Below are 26,024 nucleotides of genomic sequence, written 5' to 3'. Positions count from 1 at the left end.
AAGCTGCACTTTCAGAGCAGCCGCTTAGGAGAGAGAGAGAGCCAAAGTAAAGCAAAGTCCAAAGATACTGCATGTCCTTTTAATTAATTGCATGGTTTTTGGAAAAATGACAAAAAAAATACAAAAAAGGGATGAAAATGATCAGTGTATTCACTCATCCTGCATAAATGACATTAGTTAGATGATTATCTTTACCTTATCTTCAACTGATCAAATACAACTAAATGGAGGTTAGTTGTTTAGACATATCAAGATAGAGCAGTGCATTGGTGCAAGTTGTCAGTCATCTGTTGTTCAGAAAAAAAACAATTAGTCCAATCTTAATCCAATCTAGTGTAGATCATGCTCTGACTTCAGTTGTACAAGCAGTAGAAAGCTAAAGTATGGTGATAACTGACATCAAGTTTAATGTTCTTTTAAAAATATTTTATTAAACAGATATTTAACAAAAAAAAAAAAAAAAAAACATACTTTGGGCACAGTTTCAATTTAATCATGTGCACCATTGTCCGACTAAAAGAAAAAAAGAAGATAAAGATAGAAGAATTTCATTTTCTAAAATGGGACGAAAAAAAGGCACACAATTAAAAAACAGACAAATTTTGCAATGAAAATGAATGGTCATGGAAATATTTTTGAATGTACGTATTGTTCTTCTACTGAGAACTGTGTATGCTGTGTTAGTATTTTGAACTTAATTTACTGTTAAAAACAAGACAAATCCAAGTAATCAGTAGTAAAAAAAAATAAATTACAAAGAATACTGACAAGAGACTTTAAAATAATTCATATTCATTACAAACAAAACAAGACAAATTTAAGACATCAGTCTCAAAAGGCAAAATAAAAAGAGTTATCTTACCAAATTGTGGGAAAAATTGCACAGTATGTTTTTTCGTGTTCTGATGTGGAGCAACACATAGTTTGAAATTCTATTAAATACTCATCTAAATGGTTATTTTACAGTCTGATGAATATGCACACTAAGTAGTGTACAAAGACTTTGTTGACTAAAGAACTGCATGTAGTGCAAGAAGACAAACTTAACAAAATGCATGATGACCCCAAATGCAAAAGCAAATTGTATTTGATCACTTTAAGTAAATGCATTGTATAATGAATAAATGATGTTATGTGCCCAGTATACAGTTTATAACTGAAAAGAAAAAAGAATGTTAACCTGGCATCTTATGTGAATAAGTCTGTAATATAAAGCTTCTAGCAATCATATCCACCATATCATGAGCACTGATAAATTGTATGTGACTGTATATAAGAATAATGAACAATGACATAATGCTGTCCTCACTAAAACCAACACCAGAATCTTTGCTTTCTACATATCAAATAGTATAACAAATGTGATACATACAAAGCAAAGAATAATTCCTTGACGTATGCTGCTACAATGCAAAATGTTTTTTTCTGCCAAAACTTATTGTAAACTGTTTAACTTTGTCTACAACATACCTTGAATCTGAAGATCTACCATCATCATAGTAAATGTGCCATCATTGCATCACCGTTGAAATGTTATTACATTGAATACAATAAGTACCCAGAAAATGTGGAGTGGACATACTGACCAGCATAAAGTCCTGCTGCCTGGTCTGATGGTAGTTGCATATGCACAGTGTCTCCTTTCCTTAACGGGAGTACAGCACTCCCCGAAGCCTGATCCAGCAAGCCCTTTTTGTACTCATCATAAGTGTACATTACTGGTTCATTGTTCTTCATCAGTGCCACCCACACATTACCTCCTTTGCAGTGAACATGATAAGCAAAGTAGTAGATCCCAGGTATGCTACAGGTGAAAATACCATTTTGAGGATTGTAGTCTTGATTGCCGTTGTACAGAAGTTTGTCAAATATGACAGGAGAACCAACGAGAGGAAAGGGATTTGTGAGCTTTGCTGCAAATGCAGGCATTTCCAGACCAGTTCCACTTATCTCGCCTCCGTTCAGTGGTTTCTTGTAACCTTGGCCATTGAATGGACCACTGTGAGGGAGAATCTGTCCTAGATCAGGAGATGTAGCTGGCAGTCCTGGAGGACCAGGGGGCCCAGGCTGTCCTGGTAGCCCTGGAATTCCAGGAGGGCCACTGGGACCAAGGCTACCTTGTGGACCAATTTGACCAGGGGGTCCTGGATTTCCCTCACCTGGATAACCCGAATTTCCCGCTGGGCCCGTTTCGCCTTTTTGTCCTGGAAGCCCAGGAGGTCCAATTGGTCCCCCTGGTCCTGTAAGTCCAGGAATGCCCTGTGGTCCCTGGTAGCCTTTTTCCCCAGACTCTCCCGCCTCCCCTCTTGGTCCTGGTAATCCTGAAGGACCAGGGGCACCAGGTAAACCCCTAACACTTGCTTCTCCCTTGGGGCCAGTGGGCCCTTGTAAACCCCGTGGTCCAGGTTGGCCACCCTCTCCTGACCTACCAGGTTGTCCTGGTATACCTGGAGGCCCTGTTTGACCTTTTATTCCTGGATTTCCTCTTGGGCCTCCAGCACCATCCTCTCCCTTTTGTCCTGGAAAGCCAAGACTACCAGGAGGCCCAGTTGGACCTGGTGGGCCAGGGATTCCATTTATACCTGTGGGACCAATAACCCCTGGAAGACCAACATGACCTTTATCTCCTCTGGCGCCTGGTGGCCCCGGAACACCAGCATATCCCTTATGACCCTTAGGTCCTGGAAATCCTGGTGTACCATAACCTGGTAACCCTGGAGGCCCTGTTAAACCAGGAGGCCCTTGTTCACCCTTTCCCCCAGAGAGCCCTGGTTGCCCTCTGAAACCATCTTTTCCTGGTTTCCCAACTCCTGGTAAGCCTGGTGTCCCTGGTTGTCCTCTCTCACCGGATGGACCTGTCAACCCTGGTTCTCCTGGAGATCCGGGTTTTCCTGATATCCCTGGTTGTCCAGGCTGACCATTAAGGCCATTTTTACTGATACCAGGGAGGCCCACTTGTCCAGGTGGACCTGGTGGTCCGGCAGGTCCTTTTAAACCTGGAAAACCAGGTAAACCAAGTCCTTTGTCTCCCTTTGGGCCTGGAGGCCCAGGAAACCCAGATGGACCTTTTTGACCAGCCTCTCCTGGTGAACCTGTCAGTCCTGGCAACCCCTGACCTCCTAGTTTTGAAATCCCAGGGAGTCCTGTGGGACCAGGGAGACCTTGAGGCCCAGGAAGTCCAGTTGGCCCTTCACCACCACCTGGACCAAGGTCACCTTTTGAACCTGGGGTTCCAGGTCCTCCAGGTTTTCCTGGTAATCCTGGCATACCGGGTTTTCCATTTCCTCTGTATCCCTGAGGACCAGGGAGCCCTGGTTTTCCTGATGGACCTGGCAATCCCTGTCCTGGAAGTCCAGGTGGACCTTGTGGTCCTGGTGGCCCTGCTGATCCTGGAGGACCCTGAATTCCTTGTGGCCCCTCCCTGATACCCTCTCCACCAGGAATAGGTACAGGTGGACCTTTAGCTCCTCTGGGGAAAGTTTGTCCTGTAAACAAGAAGAAATACAGATGTGAACAATAAGCATCAAGTGAATCAGTACGAGTTAAAAAAAAAATGTGTTTGTCATAAATGCACTGAACATTATCATATATTAATAATGCCAAACTCGGTGATGACCTAATAAAGGTAATGACAAGCTTACAAGAGCATTTAAAACAAAAAAAACAAAACAAAACAAAAAAAAGGTTAATAACGGTTATAGGTTACAAAACTAGCATCTAAAAATAGATGACTATGGCGACCCGTAGAGTTTAATCGTAGTAATTTATAGTGACCTTGGAGCAAATATCTTTTGTACATCAGAACAGCAGTACATCATCCACAGCAGGCTTTAGTCAGCACTTTCTAGAGTAAAAAAACAGCAACACCATAAAACTCTAAAAATACTGTCTATTTCAGTCCATTACTAAATTCCTTTAAAAATAAAAATAATAGTAATCCAATCATAGTCTAATTAAATCCTATATTATAAAATGTGAAAACCTTTAAATTATACACTGTAAAGGGATGTCACCTTTGCCGTCTGTCAGTGGTCTCCGTTTGGCCATTTGCAAAGGCAGCTGAGGAAACTCTTTTCCATATTGAGCAAGCAATGGGACGTCTTTGCCATTAGGTGAGTGTGGCATGTCATTCCCCAGAAACTGTTGCTGGGGAAACCCATCACTGTACTGTGGTAAGGGCTGGTGCTGTTGAGGTGGCTGTTTCTGTCCATAATATGCTCCACCATGAGCCATGTGTAACAAACATAGCTGGAACACTGAGAAAAATTGATAGTAAAAACGGAGTGGTACAGCAACCATTTTCTGTAGTGGAGAAGGACAAAAAAGGGAAAAAGTTACATATTTTGGCCTGTGTATAATGCGTGTGTATAAGCTATCAATGTACTATCCTTCATGTCTCAAGGATGCTTTAAGTTGATCATTTACTTCTTGTTTCTATCATGTACAAACAATATCAACATAACATAGCAGATCCACCATGGTCAAACCAAAAAAGAAACAAGCAAACGAGCACCCATTGTCAGGATTCTCTTGTTTAACTCAAAGTGACTTACACATGCAAACACACACATGCACATGTAATGTAATTAAGAGGCACCACTGGGAAGTTTTCACTTTTGAACATGATCCTCGATCCTTCAAACATGTCTTTACCAGAGCAATCTGCTTAGTGCTGCCAAGAGCACTGTGTGAAAATAAACACGAATAGATGAGTGTATGTTTTCTCAGCAGTGGTATTTGTGGGTTCTGAACAGAACCAATGAGATCAAAGATTTTGTAAAGCTGCAATAATTAAAGTATAATTTGCTTACATTTTTAAAAGCAATCTAAATGGTGTTGAACTCAATGTTCATGGGAGATTTTTAGAATACAAGTTCGTATCTGCGCAGTTTATCTAAACGCTTGTTATAAATGTATGCACATGGCCAATGGCACTTCCATAAACCTAAAAGTGAAAAATAATCATAATGATATGGGAAAGTAACTGTCACTGAGGACATAGTGGCCCTGTGTTTGGTAATATTTATTCGATTTAGTGTGTTTTATTCATAGCAGAATTTTCAATTTCAATCCTGAGAGAAAATTTTCAAAAAAAAGGCTTTGAGCTTAAAGTTTTCTACTTGCAGACATGAACTTAGAACACCACCAACAGCAAATACTATTTAGACGCCTAGAGTTTCAAACTTAAGGAACCAAATCCGTCAACATACAAGGCTTGGTTCGTCCTAACTGCCATTTAGGAACAAGGTTTATTTGACATTAGTGTCATGGTTTTGTACATTGATTAACTGCACGTTTTAGTGTTCTCTGTATTAGCTCGAATGAGTTATACCTGTTAAAGTTGGGCAGGTTGATGGACCACAGGTCAGGGGGTAGACAGAGTTTACTGTTCTCTCATTCAGGTCATAGGGAGATGATATGGCAGATGCAGGTGGATAAGTAAGGAACGGGGAGGTGAGCCCAGTAGATAAGCCGGGGCAGAAGCAGGCTGACAACAGGAGTGAAGCAGGGAAACTGAGCGAGGAAAGCCTAAAAGGCAAAACCTGGAGAGATGGAGCACTGGCTGGATTGGGAGTAACCATGCCAAAGAGAGATTGAAGGACCCTGGAGATTGAGCCAGCGAGGAGTCCAACTGGTCTAAGGGGTGTGAGAGCAATGAGAGAATCTAAGCAGATCGTAGGGAAAGCTGTGAAGCTGCCTGAGAACAGTTACATCTAGAGTTTAGGGCTCTCCACTACCCGTGTGAATAAAGAGCTTAGGAACTTTCCTTCATATTTTTGTGGTTTCCACTGGGCCACCTTGTCCATGATTTTCAGGATACCAGGAACAGAAGTTGGATGGCACATACAATATAGCTCTGACGGATAACATATATCTTCTGGCGTGTTAGAAAAACAGTCACAAAGCATCAAGGGTGTATCTGAGTAATTTGAATGCAATGATTCCGCCTGCTTTCTCCTGTACTTCCCCTCCTCGTTAGGTTGCTATTCTGGCTCTCCTCCACAGAATTAGTGGGCCAGTGGCCATGCACGGGATCCAGCCAGGAGTCAGGCTGCAGTCCTGTTGGGCCCTATGAAAACATGCGTGTCTGCTCGATGAATGCGTGATGGTTAACGTTCACGGCAGCCTGGGTTTTGAACATTACTCAGCCGTCTGGTGGACTTCATTTGGCTCATTATAAAGGATTATTTGTTTTTATACTCATTTTGTAAACTAATAGGTCTACCTCTGAAATCCAAAGATGAACATCTGATGTAATGTTTTGCTACCCAAAGAATTATGCTTCAATCAAATATATTGTCTAGACATGTAGCTGTTTCTGTCAAGCCAGGAAAGGCAGTATTAAAAGTAAATAACTTCTTAAGAAGTCATACAGAACATGAACAACTAATTTATACTCGGAGACAGACAAAAAAACCCCCATTTTATCCACATTACGCAAACACTCTAGACTGTAAGTCACTTAAAACTTTAAACCTCATATAAAACACTAAATTCACTCATCCAGATAATCAGGTATACAATGTGTGGATCTTAATGAACCTAAACCTAAACTTATTTAACCCTCAACCTAAGGCCTAACCCTTCATTTCCCAAAGGGAACCTCCAGAGGGATCAATAAAGTTCGATCTACAGTATATCTATCTAGCACTGTGTACAGAGACCATTACACTGAATGCCTATCATTGCAAATAGGAGGCCTATTTATTGCTGACATATTGTTATGTTGTGAATTTAGTTTGGTTTAGAATCATTTGGTTGCTTCTTGAAATACGAATTTGACTTTAGATTTACAAAGAATGTAGGAAATAGGTTTAGTCTGTTGACGATAATTATTTAGAACTCCTACGAACATTTAGAAGTACAGGAAGCGACTTGTTATGGTATTAGTTGAAGAAAAACAATGCAGACTGCACCGTGTCAGGCACAAATTGCAAGTTGCTCGTTATAAAAAACATGACTTGAGACTTTTCTTAAAAAGCTTTCAGCTCGTCATAACAGTTTATCACATTCTTTATATGACTTACATCAAGAATATGATCCTTTCGACATGTCATTTAGACATGACGGTTTTCAATTGCATATGGCTTCTAAACTTCTAAACCAACCTAAAAAATGTATGCATCCAAAAGTAAAAAGTATTTTAGTATCATTTCTTCTTAAGGAGGTAAGATTCTTTCAGCTGTATGTCTTCAGCTGGGTCAACTGATGTCTAAAGTCCCGAGAAGATTAGACAGATTAATCCAGTTGAAGTATGAAAAACAGTCTCCTCTTACTGCTGTGTTGGGCCTGGAGTACACAGACACAGAGAACTGTCAAAGGAGAAAGTGCGCTTGTGACGTTCATCTATAAGAGCCAGACACTGAAAGTACATGAAAATCTTTAAGAAAAAGAAAAAAGAAAACCTTCCTCACCTCCAGAGCCTTTTTTCTGTGGTTGTGGGAGTCAAGAAGAGGACTGATATATACATATCCCCTTTTCCTAGAAGGTTCTTCAGGCAAAGTGCTTCTACATTCTCACTGCAAATATGCCAGTTTCCTACATTGTCAGAAGTCTCCATAAACAAGGGATGACAACAGCCTCCTTGAACGAGGACAGTTGGACATGTCTGCGTCTTTATCACTTCTGTTCACAAAGGTGTCCCGACATTTATCGTAATAATAAATTAAGCCCGTCTGCAGCAAAGGCAACCATTTTCATATCGACAAAGACCATCGCTCCTTGGATGGCAGCCATTTCGATGTAGCTCGTCATAGCATTCTTAGCCTTCTTACAGTGGCTCCTGGTATATGATTTTAAGATATTTTGTGACTATCAGTAGTTTTTTTTGAGACCTTACTTCTCATACAAGAGCATACTTGGACTGACAGAGGATTTTATTAACTCCAATAGCCCTGCTCAATATGTAGACCCAGTTTTTGGTTTGAGGTTCAAGACTGGAATGTCTGAGGAAATAAAGCTGGCCGACTGAGTCTAATTTAAAAAAATGTCATGTTTTTATTACATTATATTCTATTCGGGCTGCACGGTGGTGTGGTGGTTAGGACCGTCACCTCACAGAAAGAGGGTTCCAGGATCAATTCCCAGCTGGGGCCTTTCTGTGTAGAGTTTGCATGCATTCTCCCTGTGTAGGTGTGGGTTCTCTCCGGTAAGGATGGGAATTGCTAAGAATTTAGCAATTCCGGTTCCATTATCGATTGGGTTCTCTTATCGATTCTGATCCAGTTATATATAGTACAAATGGCTTTGGTTGCAGTAACACTTTAATTTCAAGCCTATGCACCAACATTTTATCTATTTTCGCCTCTGCCATTTTACTTTTCCCTGCCTCGATGAAAGGGGTAGCTACAGGTATGCGGGAGCCTGACTCTGAGCCTGCTTCACTCAGTCCTAGTCAAGTAAATGTCAATATCAGATGGAAATTATTCATACAGTACGTCGCTAACATGATTACAATCAACAGGACCTGGAAGTTTTACGTTACAGGGCTCTCAAGTTTTGAATGCAGGCAAGAGCGAATCACTTTGCATCTTCAGTTTTCAGTAAGTCTCTCAGTAAAAGGGAATACAGATGATAAAAAGATACCAATCAAATATCTATCATTAATCTTCTTAATTTAGTGTTATCTTTACAAATCTTTTAGATGACAGTGAAGGTTGCCTTGGTATATATTGTGTCACCACTGCTTCATATAAAGTGACTCATTGTGAAATGCAGAAGAAAAGTACTTATGACAGAAACAAGACACGGGCAAGATGTCTGATCTAGCGCTGTGATAGTAACCAAGGCAACAGAAGTTGTAAAATAACACTTACATGACAAATAAAAAGAAGAAATGCTTGGTTTTACATTTCTAATAAATGTTAAAGTTGCCGTCGGCAACTTTTTTTTAGTCATATTAGCTTGAACTGTCATGGGATTCTGAAAGGAGAATATTAAATAGGCTGTTTAGGAAAAATCCCGAATTCTGTAGCTCCCTCTGAAGCCTGTAATCGTGCTTGCAAAAATCGAGCGCTCCCGGCTGTTTTTAACCAATCACGTTAGGTTTATTATTTATCTATTATCTGAGCAGAACAGTCACCAACCACGTCTTCCATGCTGAGCATGAGTCTGCCCCCAGCTTGTGTGCGCGCACACTGGTGTGAACTCACGTGCGCAACCTCATCCACAGAGGGGGAGGGACCTGAAAGTTGTATCAGTTCGAATTTTCCGACTTTAGACTCGAAATTTTGAAAACCTGCCGACGGCAGCTTTAAAGGAACAAGTGAAAGTTTCAGTCAGTTTGAAAGCTTGAATCAAAAACAGCTTGTAAACGGACTAAAAGTGTTTTAATGTCACATGACTTCAAAACCATAGTGCTGAAGGAAATCATTTGCCAGATATCTTTTTCAGACATAAAACCAACAAGAAACTGATCCTCAAACACAGAGCCTTTTAAATTGAACATGTCGTCACACACATTGAGATGCTAAACTGATCACCGTTTTTAGTCAAAACCTCCTGGGCTCGTTCAAAGCAAGCTATTTTCTGCAGACAAAAAAGGGAACATATGTTTGGCAGTGAAACAGGGCAACCTTCCTGAAACATTAGGGATACGCCAGTTTTCATCGCCTACAGACAAAGTCAGGGCAAAACACATTGTGCTCTGCTTACTGGATGAGCTGCATGAGTGACAAAGCTGACTATGGCACTAAAACACGTGGGTTGAGGTCCAGGACATTTTAGGAGGATAAAACATCAAACTAATAATGATATAAATACATGAAAACAAGCAAGTCAGAGTCAAGACTGGCCATCAAAAATATACAGTGAAACATACAGTAATGGACAAAGTTACCAGTTACTATTAAGGAGAATTTAAAAGATATTGTACCTAAAGGTGTTCTTAAGTTCTCATGAATTTCATTCCTGACCACATACCAAAACAATCAGTATGACAGTAAGTTGCCATCTGCTTTTGCAATCTAATTTATGGGGCTATTTTGATCTTTCGTGATTGTTATTCAAATTTTTATTTGGGTATTCAATGCAATAAAATCTTGATTTAACTTTAAAGAACCCCATCAATCAAGTTTTTTGCCTTGTTAACTTGCTCATATTGGTATTCTTTGTGTGTTAGATGAAAACTTGAGTGAAACATTGACACCATGGCTGAGCGTTGCCATCTGAGAAACCCTGCAGCGTATCTGTGAAAGTCTCAAAATCCTTTAAAAGGTGACTCATCGTGGAAAAATCCCCTTTTCTCTTCTTGCGGTGTCTGAAGCCGCCGGCAAGTATAAAACTCCCCCAAAGACCAACACTGGTATTTCTTTTTTAGGTGCACCTGTGTTAGAAAGTTCCTCATTTAACTAGTCATTCACATTTTCATGGAATTCAAGTTCACTCCTAGCCTAGAAATCTAGACACCCCTAGCGGCCGCAAATGGAATTTGCTCCGGGGCTAGTCTAGTCACTTGTGGTCGTTTTGCAACGTTCCAAATCAAAACTTGATCGAGCCAATCAAATCGTGCTAGTGACGACAGAGGTGCGACGTTTCAGTGTGTAGTTCCAGAGAGAGGTTAAAAAAAAAAAAAAAAAAAAAAAAAAAAAAAAAAAGTTCCATTAGCTAGCTCTCTTTAGCTTTATAGGAAACGAAGTAAACTTACATCTGAGAGCAATCCCCAGTCAATTGCGAGCATGATGTACCGAATACAGCGGGCCGATCTTCATCTCAGAGCTGACAAAACTCTCCGGTAAGGAATTTGAACGGTCAAAATCCGTTAACGGGACGAGAGTAGTCAAAACGACAAAACCGGAAGTGCGTTGCTCACTGCGGCTAGCTTTAGCAGCGCCGAATTTGTGGGAACAAAATTGTAAATAGCCGGTATTTTGTCAGATTTTCAACACCTTGGTGATCTAAACGACTACTTTCTTGCCTGAAAATGTTTCAAATGTTGCTAAAGTTTACAGAGTTTAGAGCTTAAGAGAAATCAGCTTTTCAGGCCATAGACTACAAACCACAATGTAAATTCCGTCGAGCTGACTACGTAAAACTTCTTCATCGCTCTGATTGGTTGTTGCGCCATCCTATTGCGTGGCGTTGAACTTGACAGACAGCCGTTTATCCCGCCCACACTGCTATCCGGCGTCACTAGACCCATGTACAGCTTTTTGCTGTACGGGTCTGGCTTGCTAGGCTAGTTCACTCCACCTCCTCTTCAAAGTTTTGATCTCTAAGCCCCACCCGCTGACATCCACCCTGCTAGACAATGAGGTCAATGCGGAAACGTTCTGTTGTGAGCATGCGTCTTATATCTACCACCAGTGTCAGAGGATATGAGCCCAGTGGATAAACTTTATTTGAAGGTAATGTTCCACCAAGACTTAGCGAAAGACTGTAAATGTGGAACTGTTTTCACAACTTGGTCCAGTTCAATGCTGGACTGAGGAAACTGAGCCACAAAGAGGAATTAGTTTGAACTCTCAGTGCCTAAACTTGCGACAAGGGGTCATTGTTGTCACTTCTTTAAAGATCAACATTATTGTCACGACAACGAATGAATGTTGTCTCCAAGTACATTGAATGCTTTCTCGTTTAACGATCATGTTCTGTAATTCAGGCTGCCTGCACCGGTCATGTCCCCACTCTTGTTGCTACGTTGAATGCCACGAACCACTCTCGGAGTTAACATTACATCATTGACATGTTTCTGAAAAATATGCAGGTCTCCAAGTACAATTGTGCAATGATGTTAACAGGAATTATTGGTACAAATTAATTACTACAACTTACACAGTGAACTTCTCTGGCTTGGTGCAGTTTGATCAGAAAACATTGTTTAACAGCACCAGTTAATATATTGTCCGTTCAAACGGATGTAGCTGCATAGTTCACTTTCTGTTCAGAAACGTTCTTGAAGGGGCTTCGAGGCGCTTTGTTTGAGTTGTTCGGCTGGCAGCTACTTGTGTGTGGGGTTGTGAGTAGCTGCTGACCTCACCAAAAAGGGCAGGGCCGAGCATTTGCTAAGGTTCCACACCTAAAAAAACAAAAAACAAAAACAAAAGACTATTAAAAGACAGCTGTGAAAACAAGGCAAGAGCCACTGTGCTTAACCAACAGGTATTTGACCAAAACCCGTCTCATACGTCACAAAAAGACCTCAGAAAATGGTATCAGACTATTAAAATAGGGCATAAAAGGGCATAATTTGTCAGAAAGTATTTTCTCGAAGAGGCTTGAACTTGGTCCACTGGCATGACAGTCAAGTGGGGCATTACATTAAAGACATTTCAGGTATGAAGATATTATTTTCCATGAAGGAAAATCTCTAAATGTGTGATTCTGATAAACAGAGATGAGCTTTTAGGGGTCTAATCAATGCCAGATATTGTAAACAAAGGTTAGACGACAGAAGAATTATATAACTTCTCAGTTAGTTTCAGAGAGTCAGTGGTTCACACAAATTAATTTGGACACAATATTGTGCTGTGAACCAAACATGTGTATGAAGTTTTTCCTCATTACTCATCTTTAACCATTTTTAACAAGCCTTTTGTCATATTGTAAGATTTAAGCTAGTATTATCATAATTATTAGTATTATTTCTACAAGATCTCTTCATAGTCTAGACATCATCTGGCCTTGTAATTGTATTAATTTCTTACTAATTAAGATTGAACTCAGTGAATTATAATAAATTCATGCATCCCAAAAATTATTTCAACAACTGCACACTGAAAATTTGATAAAAAGTGGTACAAAGACATCAAGAGTTTAATGTACAAAATCCATCCTCTAATAAAGTTTAGCTGCCTTCTTGGACTGTTCATGGAAAATCTCAACTTGACTTGAAGCTTCAGATCCACAAAGCAAGGTGTTTGCTTTTAAGGAAGAACTTCATGGTATTCACACTTCACTTTAACACTTCCCCTCGAACATTTGTTCCTCTTCCGTGCGAAAGCAAATATGCCACTTACTCCTCTGTAGTTACCAATTACTTATAATATAAAGAGGTTTGATTACAGAAAATCCAAATCATCAGTCATCTTTTGGTTCCCAGATAGAGTAATGGGAAAGCAATTGGTGTCTGGACCACAGACAGACTGTGACAGAGAGTACTGAATTATAAGGACATTACTCTTTGGTCCTTGATTACCCTTTATGGCAAATAAAGTGACCTCCTGAATGATCTTGTTGTGTTTTGTTTTCCTTTTCTATTACATAGGGTGTGGTCAAGTTCCACAGTATATCATTTCTGACTCTTGAAGTTTCCAGTTTCCGCTCTATCCGCAGCCACAACCTAGCAATAATTACAAAATGATTTGTAAATATTTGGATTTTTTTTTTTTTCTCCATTATAGCAATATCTGGTAGAGAAATGTGACCTCTTAAAATAAAAAAACCTGTGAGCAGTGGTTGTGGTTTTAAAACAATGATATTTCAGCAACCTGTGGTCAGTTTCAGCTCAGTGGTTAGAGCGGGTCGTCCAATAACCTGAAGGTTGGTGGTTCGATTCCCACTCTAACCACTCAAAAAGATTGGTGAACTGACAGTTGGAGGGGTGGCAGTCCACATCCTTGCCGAGGTGCCCTTGACCAAGGCACCGTACCCCCATGCTCCCTGGGCGCTGTGAATGGCTGCCCACCGCTCTTCCGACATGCAAACGTCCCACCATTCCGACAAGGCTTTCCATGTAAGGAAATGTTTCTCAACAGGTAAGTCCCTTCTTTCTGTTCATGGATTTTACATGTTTTAAGACATGTGTACAGATGTGATACAGTCCTTAAAAACATTTTATGTGCATTTATTCAGCACCTTTATTGCAATTATTTGGATATGATAAATAAATGCACATAAGGGAACTGAAGTGCGCAGACTCGTTTTCGTCTTTTTAACTACGTTGATTTGTTTGGATGTGCGCAGCTGCTCCGCTCTTGCATATCTGATTGCGTGATGTGACAATAAAGCTATCAAGAACCTTTTGACAAGCCACAAAATGCATGTTCTTTATGTAGGCTAAATAAAAAAAAATGTTCTACATTATTGGGGATTAATAGACCAGTTAGGCCCTTAAGACATTCAATAGGCTATATAAAGCCTATATAAAGCAATTTTCGGAATTGTTGGAAAGGTGGGATGTTTAAAAAATATAAAACATACTGTCACTCCGACCATAGGAGGAAAAAAAGTGTCGGAATGATGGGACGTTTGATAGAAAATGAGGTGTTGCCATTGCGACAATTTGACACCATGTTAGACTGGTGGGATGTTGGAATGTCAGCATGTAACCGAGTATGTGACCATGTGCATGGATGGGTCAAATGTGGAGGAGTAATTTTGTGTATTTCGTGTGACAATGACTACATGACAATAAAGTAATCTTAATCTTAACAGTGTTCCAAAACAATTACCCCTTGTTACAGCTAATTAACTGTTTTTTTCTATTATATAAAGTAAAAGTATATAAAACTCAGGTTAGGCTTTTCAAACCACCGATGACTCAGCCTTTGTAGCGGAGTATTTTAAGAACAAAGGTGGGAAGGAGATTTCTGTTTGTTAAGCAAATACGTGAGAAAACTAGAAAAGACTGGAAAGGGATTTGAATATTTCTTCCTTTTCAGTGCAGAAATAATTGTAACAATTAGAAAATCTGTCAAGTGTAAGGGTTATTACCCATTATCGCCAATCCTTTAGCCACACTGCAAAGAACCATCATTTATGACTGAATAATTGATATGAGCAAATGATAACTGTGAGAAACCTTTGTAAAGGACAACAATACAGAGTTGTTTTCACAACTTTCACCTCAATCTTTACTGGGAAAAAAAAAAGTTCTAAAGTCCTACTTTGGGCAGAGCCATTGACTTTTTTGGGATTGGAGTTATCGGGGATGGACTCTCACACAAATCAAACCTGTATAGTGGTCAGACAAGTCAGTATTCAAGATCATCGCGGAAGAAATGGATACCACGGGCTCTGGACCAAATCCAAAAAGGACCAGTTATCAGGGACAAGTCTAGAGGCCAGCGGCCCTAACCCTAACCCTTCTGTGATGGTATAGAGTTGCAAAAGCTTCCTCACACTTCTGTGATGGCAGCATTAATGCAAAGTTAATTGAGATTTCAGAGCAACATACAGTATGCTGTCTTCAAGACCTCACATTTTCCAAGGATGACCATGCATTTTTCAACCAGAGAATGCAAAACCAGATTGTGCATACCTTAAAAAGGCATGGGTAAGGGAGAAGAGGGTATTGAATTGGATTAGCCTGTCTGTAGTCCTGACTTGTCTACAACAGAAAATGTGTCAGGGGCCTGAAATGCAAAAAAAAAAAGTGGTATACTAAAAAAATAAAGGAATCTTATGAGACAGAAAATTAAACATCTTGGGTTCATTCTGTCTGCTATGAAAAAAAGAAAAGTGAAATCGATTACTAGAATCACGGCTTTTTTCTTGTTTAAACTGCACTTTCCATTCTGCCCCAACTTTAGCTTTAGATTCCCATCTATGTTTAAAGCACAACTTCAGTTTTGATTAAGAAAATAATCAACAGACACCTCCACATCCCTCCCTTGATGACAATCCCACACAAAAAAAAGAAAAAAAAAAAAAGACTGCTTCGCCCAGAACGGTCAGTGGTTTCTCTGAACCTCTTTGCCAACATTTACAGCCGCAGTTCCCTGCACTTGGTGATGAGCCACAAGTCTTTTATCACCTCCTGCTTGGCTTTGAAAATAATCAAATTTCCATTCCTCCTCTGTGTTCTCCTCCTGACAGATTCCAGATGAGGATTCTACTTCTTGATAAACATACGATGAAGCGTAAAGGCATGTCACTGCTTACAGGCACGGATGCCAGTTTCTATTGCCTGTGGTCGGGTCTGGCTTTTGTACAGATCTTAGACACTTCTTTTCCAAAAGGTTATTGTAAGATAAGGTAAGGTAGAACTTTATTCACCCTGCAACGGAGACATTTTTTTATGTACCATAGAAACACCTTGGTTAATTTCAGAGGGATTTTAGGGTTTTACAAGGATGAACCTGGAAAACATACAATTTTTTCAGAATTCCAAAGGAATTTTTACATATGTCACGTAGCAGACAAAGAATGACCCAATTTGACGTGTTTTTTAAAATAACGATATTTCAGCATTTTATGCTTGGGGGGTATTCTTACGGGGAAAAAAACCCAAACAAATTCTTTAAAAAAAACAAAAAACAAGCCCTCTTATTGTTATAAAAAAACCTGGACTTTTGAATAATGCAAAAAACATGTAACCGTTTTGTCAGTGTATAGAGGAATGCAACAATCAGGTGACAGCAGCATGCTGTAAGAGCCAAGATGACATCTGGGGAATGCACCTGTGTGTGTGTGTGTGTGTGTGTGAGTATTTGCGTGAATGTTTATGAGCTGATGTCAGGCATTACTTTGCCTTTATAAGAAAAACACACCACCTCTTCGGTGATTCTCTTTGGCAACTATTTGTGCTGGGAAAGCAGGTGCGTTTTGAATTTCTGCAGGCAAGACTCTTAAAGTCAAAATAAAATCCCCGTATCCAGATCTGAGATCATTAATCTAGTAATCGGAGAACAGAAAAAGCAATTGCTAGTAATGTTGCTAATTTTTGTGAGCGATTTGACTTGATTTGATCTAAATTTTGCAACCAAAAATGAAAAATTCCTTTGTCGTCCACGGCACCGTGCGAGCAGAGCAGGTAGTGAGGCAGGTAGCTCAACAGAGGGCGTCAAACTCAACTTTTGATTTAAAAAAAAAAAAATCTTCTGATTGTAACAGCCTGTCCTGTTTTTACATTTTCCCACAGACTGGACAGAGAACTAAATGTGAAATAAAAGTCCTAATTAGCCCCCCTCCCTCCCACTATATTAACACCATACACCACTTTTGTGAATCATACCCCCCCCCCATATTCCCCACAGATCAACAACAATATTTCAGCCTAATATTCTCACAGGCCACTAAGTCCTATTTAACATATTCTTGACCTAATGATTTTTTTCCCTTTTTCTGCACTCGCTGACTTTCATGTTGCTGACATGGTGATTTAACCTGGCTCAATCATTAAGTAACCCCTACTCCCACCCCTCAGTCCCTGCTTGTTTTGATCAGAAGAGGACAATGTTGAGTTTCTCTCACAGCATGCTGTAAAATGAGGAAAAAAATGTTCACTACCGCTTCATGCCACTCTAGTCCTTTTCAGCACTTCTCCATCTCATTGCAGAGTGAGACCTGGAGTCGCCTATGCTTGCTTCCTGCTCCACTAACCTTTGACACACAAACACGTACATGCACAGAAATCGCACCAACACCTCTTTCTCATTGACACACACACACACACACACACACACACACACACACACACACACACACACACACACAATCCGTTCGACCTCCTCACCCATGTTCCTGACATATTTTTCCTATCCTGCCGTTCTGTGAGCCACAAATCACCAAATGACTGGCCACAATTTTCATCTCAGGCATAAATCGCACCGGGAGGAGAATTATTTTCCGATTACCTCTCGAGTTCTGTCGAAAGAGAGTATCTGATATCAGTGCACGGCAGTTAATAGCAACACAGAACTCAGGTTTTCACTTACATCCATGGAAGTTTGAAGCTTATTTTGCACGACATGTTCCACTGTCTTGCACAGCAAGAAGAAAACACTTGTGAGGCTTTTCAGACTTTTCCAAGCTTTTAGTCTGAGAATAATCTTTTGCCTGAATGCCATGCGGTTTAGCCAAAATCTTTTTTCCCCTGCCCTTTTTTTTGGATATTTGCTCTGGCTCTCGACTGGGACACTATCCCAGAGAAAGAACATTTTCATAGTTAAGAACAATGTTTGGCCAATAACAACGTTAATGACCCATTACTCCACCGTCTGCATGCAGCCTTGCATAGTGTAATGTAGCCTTGCATACTGTAAACTTTAAGTTATCAGCGGAGCTTACTGCTCACAAGCAGACAGATGTCGCACTGTGCGTTGTGGTGGAACAGCTGCATAGAAGGTCCAGGGGCAAGACAGCCCCAGCCCGTGTACGCAACCACACACGCACACACAGGCATACCTGTCCATCTCATTCATTCATAGCCCGTTCACTAAGGATAAAATAGCCAATCCACAAAGGCTACTTTGCCCACTGTGTTCCTCAAATAGGTTTTGATCAACTTCATCTTGGAAAAAAAAGAGCTGGGAGTGAATGAGCTACAGTGCGGACTTTCTATTTCATCTCATCTGACGCACAACAGTTGTAGGCGACAATTTTCAAGAGATAGTTCTACCCGGCGGGCTTCCAACAGTAGCCTCGTACAGTGCTAAATCACACAGGCACAACATTACGTTCAAACTTGTTGCTCACACCAGTCTGTCTGCTGCCACAGCGGACACATAGCCTACTCAAGCCAATGAATCTACTCGCATCACATTATGGCAGAGGAAGCACGCTGGCAACCTAACATAAAGTAAAGTGTGTCCGTTATTTTCAAAAGATGGTGCTAACTGCACTGACACTAGGCTACTTAGCAAGTAGCTCTAGATAGACTGCACGCACCTAGAGTCGACTAACAAACCAAGTCACAAGAAGACTATTTGATAATAGTGTTTCGGCGAGCATATGAAAAACAACTGGGATTTCCTACCTTATTTGTGTTACTTGAAGAAGGACATTCTCAAAATCGCCATATTCCAGTTAGAATCGCCAAATATCCATTTAGAATTGCAGTTTAGCTATGTTATGAGTGAATGGGTGCTAAAATGAGAGGAAAATTGTAACATATGACTATTCAAAAACGAATGAAACAGAATACAATTAAATAGGGTTTCTATTTATCTCATAAATCTGCTTTATGGAAATATTATTTTAGACCTCCGATTTCCCCGGGTAATTGAGAACAGACGTGATTGGCTGACTGTAGAATGACATCACCACAGCTACTGTAGATCTAGGAACAATGTGGATAGCCGTTTCACCAGTAAAGCTGGTGTTTTATACCTTTCCATATGTATATTTATCAGCTAAAAAACGAAAAACGGGGATAGGCTACCACGCAGCAACATACGTGATTCTTTACTTCTTAATATTGTTGTCGTTGTTGCACTGCACTTCTGTTCTTTGTGAGCAGTAAACCTGCCTCTAGCCCCAAAGTTGGGGTAGTTATGGGGTTGCTGAGCACATTCTTGGGGTTGCTATAGCAACCGCAAGCAACCCCTTAGCGCCGCCTCTGGGCTTGATACGCTGCGGTGATATGCAAATTCCTTGTTGCATAATCTGCACACAACCACGCTCTTGTCGACGCTTCCATCCGTCTGTATTTAAAAAAAAAAAAAAAAAATTATAGTGTGCGATTAAAATGTGTTATTTTTTTTAACGCGCTAATATGTGTGTAGTTAATTAATCGAAATTAACACGCTAAAGTCCCAGCCCTAATAAATACACAATGAGCTTCCCAATCTATATGCGGGTTCTTATAATAACAACAGTAATGATAATACAAATAATAAAAAGGGGCCCTCGTCATATTTCAGGTGTCTATAGTCAAATTCTCATCCAAATATAGCCCAGATTTTAAACAAGTTGTACCATGCCTTCCACTGTGCAAATTGAAAATGTTCATTCAATCAGGTGATGGATATGCCGTGTTTAACAGCTCAACAAGTCGGCGTACGGATGGTTTCATTTGAATAACTTGCGGAGGCACAAAAAGGTCAAATTATGATTCACCATAACAGCAATTGTCCAAAAAGACGCTTGGTGAGACAGAAAAATGGAGATTGTGTGGTATGTTGTCTGTTAATATTGATGTAAATGATGATATTTTCCTAAACATAAACAAGTAGTTTTATACCTAAACCTTGAAAACAGCAACTGAAAGAATAGTAACAGGAAACAAAAACTATGCTTCAAACTAAAGAAACGTTTCAGTATTTTCTGTTTAAATGTTGTTGTTTTTTTTGTCTTTTGAAGACGGGTGAGCCAGAAAATTAAGATTAGTATGCGGAATGTTTTTTGTCCATTTTGATGTTAACCACGACATTTTCCTAATCATAAACAAATATTTTTTATACCCTAACTGGACAGAACAGCGACTGAAGAAAAAAAAAAAAAAAAAAAGGGAATAGTGACCGAAAACAAATTTTTTTTAAAGTACGGAGCCAGAAAAGACTTCCTTCCTGACGCCATGTTACTTTACCATAAAATCCCTCACCTGTTAAATTTAATCATCCCTCCTTTCAGGGCAGTTTTGTGAAATGCAGTGACACTGTGTTCCTCTGTGTAATTCTTTTTTTTTAGACTGTCCACATGCACAACAAACGAGAAATGTGTCCTAAGACACTATTCAATTCAATTCAATTCATTTTTATTTATATAGCGCCAAATACAACAAATGTCATCTCAAGGCACTTAGATAATAAAGTCCAATTCAAGCCAATTGGAATTCAATTAATTGTAATCACAATTATTTATAAAATAATCCAATTCGTTCACGTAACTCACTACTCAGTAGACTTAGTTTCATGACAGTTTCCTCGATGGGAGGAGTTTAAAGCCCTATTCGGACGGGACTAGTTCAATGGGGGGGCGTATGGTAATGTTGGTTAACCAGACGACGCCAGGGAGAAGAAATCCCTGTAATATTCATCTAACATGGGAGGAGTTTTCTTGAATATAAAGCATTCTGCTCCAAAATTATTGTATAAAAACGCAGAAGACTTTTTTGTTTGTTTACCTGAATGATAAGTATTACTAAAACGTATTGTACAGTATAACAGAACAGAAGATTTATTCATTTTTGACCTTAATGTAAAGTACTGTTCACCAAAAGTTTTGCTCAGGATACTTATTTTACCTGAATGTAAAGTATAGTTTAAAAAAAGGATTGCTCAATGAAACTTAAGTGTCATTTTCTATTTTACACCTAATTGTTTCTCTCTTTAAAAGGATGTGACGATATATTCCGTACTTATTACCGAAGGTCGCATTCGCACAGGATTAGCATTACCTATGGTAGATACTCCGGACCGTTTCACAGGAAGTAGAATTCTCGGCAAAGTTTACCGACATACTCCGCTATCTCTACTGACATGGCACGTTCGGACGGGACTAGATTTCCCGGTTATTATTACTTTACCCCAGGTCCCCCCATTAAACTAGTCCCGTCCGAATAGGGCTTAAGTCTATTTGGGTCTTGTTCAACAATGGACATAGAGGGAGAAGGAGATTGACTGGCCTTCTGGGGAAAGAGCTGTGCCAAAAGGCTTAATTGTCCATTTGCTAGTAGATGTAAATTTCAACTCTCACTTAATGATCAAAGAATGAGCTGCTGTTTTTTTCTGTGACTGACACGACAGAACTGAACTGCCCTTCTCGGATAAATGAAGGTGTCTGAGGAGGTTGGTCATCTGGGAGGGGTTCAGAATAGAGTTCAGAATAGAGCTGCTGCTCCGCACAGAAAGAAGCCCTTTGAGATGGTTAAGGCATTGTGTCAGGAGGCCTTCCTGGTGTCTCAAAGGGAGATGTTTGGGATATGTCTCACTAAAAGCAGGCCTCTGACTAAACCCTAGACCATAAATTGTTCCCCCTTTGTGTTCCCTCAGAAGGAGGAGGTGAATGTGGAGAGCGAAGTCTGGGGATCTTTGCTTAGACCGTTTTTTCATGTCATGCTGTCATGTATGAAAACAAGTATCTTAAACTTTTTACACGTTTATGTGTTGTCATAGCTTCCTCACCAGCATCTGTAGTTCATGAGTTTACCATCATCCCCTTTTTCATCCACTCGACCAACCTCCAGAAATTCGACCAGTCAGAAGACACTTTAGGGTGGCTTCCCCCCCGAGACAAAGCTCTCCCTCGTTCTGAAGTAATTACAAACTATATGGATATGAAGTATGTAAAGCCAAGAATTAAATTACAGGAAATGAGCATTCCATGTCCACAAGTTGAGTTCAGAAATTTAAACTGGCTGGTTAGGTTGAGGCATTAAAAACTAATTGTTCAAGTTTAGGAAAACAGGTCATGAACAAAAATAGACCCACTCACAACATCTGCCATATATTTGCAATCTTCTTTCCTAAGTCCCATCGAGTTGATTTTGACACCTCACCTCTCTGGACAGGTTCTGTCACACACAGTCACACACCGTCGGACGCATCTGAGGCAACAGATTTAGTGCCTTGCCCAAGGAAGCCGGAAATCAATCCATCGTGCATCCAGCAGATGACTGCTCCTCCTTCTGAACTGCAGTTCTCCCCATAAGGCAAAAAGTTTGTGCAAACACACGCACACCCGTGCAAAAACATCCCACTCAAAGGGTGTAACGAAAGGTACAAATCCTTTACTTCTACAAAAATAAAATTGTATTTTTTCATCCTTATTTCACAACTTACCATGAGATGTTTTATGGTTTCTATCATAAAACATCTCATTGCGACTGGGCTCAGGAACCTCAAGTGTTTTCCAATATAGTGAGATTAGCGCTTTTTCCAATTTAAACACGCAAGGACATCTAAAATATACAATGAATGGGCACATGAAACTCTCCAGATGAGCAGTAATTGGTATAATTTAGATGCTGGGAGATGTCTAAAAAATGACTGTGTGGTAATGATATGTTGCTTTCAGGGAGGATCTCTTTGGGTTTACTGATGGCAAGGACACTTTGAAGATGCTATCCACAGAGCTATTCTACCACGGCATCATGCAGACCCCTATAAATGACTTTCAACTTGCTTATTCTTGTTTCAATTTATTGAGATCATAAAGTGGTCAGGGGATATTTTATGGATAACTGCAATACATACATACACATATATATATATATATATATATATACACATATATATCAGCTGACCGGTGACAGCCGTGTGTAGTCCTGAGAAAATTAATGAGTTACCCAGTTGCACCATAAAAAAAAGGAGTAAAAATATGATTCCTCCCTTTCCTTGCTGTCCAGATGTTTTTCTAGTGGAATATTTATGAGGGATAATAACAACTACAACTCTGTCTCCTTAGAAGTTTAGATAAGAGATACTTTGCAATAAATCTTTTAATAAACATTTCAAACCATAATTCCAGAGTGCTGTTTAGAAAATACACACACGCGCGCGCGACACACACCACAAAAAAAAAAAAAAATAAATAAAATAAATCACCTGGAGGGTTTGATTAATGACAGGACATTGCCACAAAGTGATACACTGTAGATTTAATATTTTGAGACACGTGAAGCTACACGGTAGCAAGGGGATGTTTGAGGAGACATTCATATGGTCTCAAATCACTGAGGCTGCAGTTGTGGGCTGGAGAGACACATTCTCTCCAAGCTATGTAAACGCTTCCTGTTCAGTAGGTGAGAACAGTGAAGGAGAGTAAGAGAGAAAGTGAGTCACAGGCTGTTAAAGTAAGTAATTTATACTATTAACTAAAAGCAATATCTCCACATGAAGAAGCATTTGTGTACCGCCTTCTTCTTTGCTTTTCTCCTACTCTGTGCTCACATATACTGTATATTGATATAGACAAATTTTCCGATAAATCTATCCCTCGCATACTTTAGTGCTTATGTTGTTAGATGGGGAAATGAGTTCGAAATTGTGATTGGATGGAGCGCAATCAAGTCAACGCTTCACCCGTGGTCACTGTTTAAAGCCTTTTAGACTGGCGCTCTGCCTGAATAAAAGCCAGATTTTAGCAATACTCTGTAGTGTTCTCTGAGTCAAGAGTTTATGGTGATGACCGTACAATGTTTCAAATCTGTTGTCAATTCCAGTCAATCCCATGACTTTGACGAACACGTAGGACCTTTACTCTTTGTGGACACAGCGTTTAGTAAGAAACTGGAAAGGTGAAGCTTATCCAAGGCCAAAACTCAGACTTCACGTGAGAGGAATCGACTACCCTCAGGCCCTTGGACGCACCCTCAAACACACACACATAACCTCAAAGGGACAACAAAGTTGCACTGCAGTCGCCGTATTTGTGAGGACCTGCTTCGAGCAGATCAACTCCCTGACTCAACAGATCACGGTTACTGTGAATTTATTTGAGGATTAAGCTGAGCTTCAGGGGAAAATGTTCTTTGTGCCAATTTGTAAAAAGCATGCGTTCCTTGTAGAATCAAAACAAAAACACACGAAAGCCCCTTGAGAAGTCTGCTCCGCACACGATGAATTGATAAATGGATTATTATCTTCTATTGATATGAGCTTTCTTGACCTCCTCACATCTGCTGAAACGGTATTGTGCGTGTGTTATCCCAGGATCCTTCTGCTTAGCGCCGACAAATGTCTATAACGCTTTGTGAATGCCAGCGGATCGAGGATCACAATGACCCTGTTAGGGTAATCACAACATATCTGTATCCGCAACTTCATAAGCTGCTCTACCCCATCTCTCCTATGTGAGGTGTTTTTTTTTTTATTGAAAAGAGGGAAAACATCTCTTTGGCCTTCTTATCCCTGAAATCATGAGCTCAAAGTAAAAAATAACTCCATGCATTAACAGAAAATCTTTCTTCCATCATAGTTCAGTTTGATGTTTTAATAAATAGCTGTAACCAGGTAATTTATCAGTCAGGCCTGTGAAGCTTGTTAGCTACAAGTACGTTCTTTTGCTGGCATCAAACCATATCTAATTTCATGCTATTGCAAGCATAAGGTTTGTTAGTCATTTTGAAATATTACTGAACTAAAGCCATTTTAAACTGTTCACTGCTGCATAGCAAAAACAAAAAAAACAAAAAAAACACCACAAAAAAAAGGGAAAAAAACTAATTTCCATCTGACTCATTTCTTAGAGCCAGAAAGTCTACTTCACACAGCTAATTAAATCCTGTTTTCTCTTGTTTATATGGGACATTTTATAACTGCAAGCGTCAAATCTTAATCATTTTCCTCCTCAAACCTGGAAGACAAAGGGGAGCCAACATTTTTCCTTTCCTTTTTTTTTTTGACAGACTTGCAACAAAACAAAAAAAAAAAAAAAAAAATCTGAAATGGAAAGACATTCCATTAACTGGTGCTAAATCCTGTCAAGATGCCGCACAGGGCATTTATTTTAACGAGCAAAAACCAGAGGTTATTCTTCCCAGGTGTATCTTCTGGATTTCCTGCGCTTTCGCTCTTTGCACTGGGAAATCTGTCAGATATCATCTGCAGAGACTTCTGTCAACAGAGGCTTCTCAGCAGGGAGCTCTGTGAAGCGGGCCGTCTGATGAAACATTTGTTTTGCTTCTGTTTCCAGGCTCTTTTCAATCACCTGCAATCTTGAGGCTCATATCTGTTGTTCCGAGCGATCCAACAAGCGACAGAAAAAGAAAAATAATCCAGCCTTTGCATGGCAATTTAACAGCCAAAATCATGCCCCCCCCCCCCCCCCCCCCCAAAAAAAAAGTGTTCCCACCAAACGCATAAAAACAAACGAACAAATAGACACTTCGACATGGTGGCATCCCAGCTTTATCACAATCAAATCCTGCTATGCAAGCGGTGACACATCACCTACCTTTGAGTGCAGTTGCTGCTGCTGCAGAGTGAGAGAATCACGGGAGTTTGGGACAGACGCTGTACAGCAGCCCCGGTGAAGCTTGGCTTTTATCTGCAGGTGGGTGGAGCTGAACACGCTCAGAAAGGAGGACGCATTAGGTCTATGCACTGGAGAGACGGAGGGAGAAAAACAGGATATGTGAGAGAGAGAGAGAGAGAGAGAGAGAAACCACCGCTGAATTCGGTGTTTTCAGCATGAGAGGCTATACAGAGAAAAAGTGAGGGGAAAGAGGAAACCTAACCAGCTGCACAACTATATATCACGAGGAGGAAGATTCTCGTTTGACTTGGACGTCTCCACGCATTCTTTGCATACGGAAAGATTTAAGGGCAGGGTCTTACTTTGGTTAGCCAGCGTTTGCTGAGGTCTGAGAAAGGAGGTTCTTGTGGCAAAACTGCAAGACTTACTCTGTGTTTGCTGAAACAATCTCACCACAAGGTTCACTTACTGTAGGAGCTGTTCGGACCAGTTCAACTTTTTGTTTT

The 26,024-nt window shown here is 40.1% G+C and overlaps 1 protein-coding gene across 1 annotated transcript; it reads right to left on the bottom strand.

Annotated features, from left to right (window-relative positions):
* Positions 1-63: 63 nt before the first annotated feature.
* LOC142391642 (uncharacterized) lies at positions 64-25,577 on the bottom strand. Its single transcript, XM_075477566.1, has 3 exons — positions 25,498-25,577; positions 4,014-4,302; positions 64-3,485 (listed from the first exon to the last, which is right to left on the bottom strand). The coding sequence occupies exons 2-3, from the start codon at positions 4,297-4,299 to the stop codon at positions 1,537-1,539; spliced, it is 2,235 nt and encodes a 744-aa protein (XP_075333681.1). The 5' UTR covers positions 4,300-4,302; positions 25,498-25,577; the 3' UTR covers positions 64-1,536.
* Positions 25,578-26,024: the final 447 nt, after the last annotated feature.

The sequence above is a fragment of the Odontesthes bonariensis genome, chromosome 11, assembly GCF_027942865.1.
Source record: "Odontesthes bonariensis isolate fOdoBon6 chromosome 11, fOdoBon6.hap1, whole genome shotgun sequence".
In the NCBI taxonomy this organism is placed as follows: Eukaryota; Metazoa; Chordata; class Actinopteri; order Atheriniformes; family Atherinopsidae; genus Odontesthes; species Odontesthes bonariensis.
The sequence above is the reverse complement of the archived record's forward strand: the minus strand, read 5'-3'. Positions and strand labels throughout refer to the sequence as shown.

Excerpts from the sequence above, each read along its gene's own strand:
- LOC142391642 (XM_075477566.1), bottom strand. The coding sequence starts at position 4,299 with ATGGTTGCTGTACCACTCCGTTTTTACTATCAATTTTTCTCAGTGTTC. Across the intron at positions 3,486-4,013 it reads ACCACTGACAGACGGCAAAG|GACAAACTTTCCCCAGAGGA; the intron begins GTGACATCCCTT and ends TCTTGTTTACAG.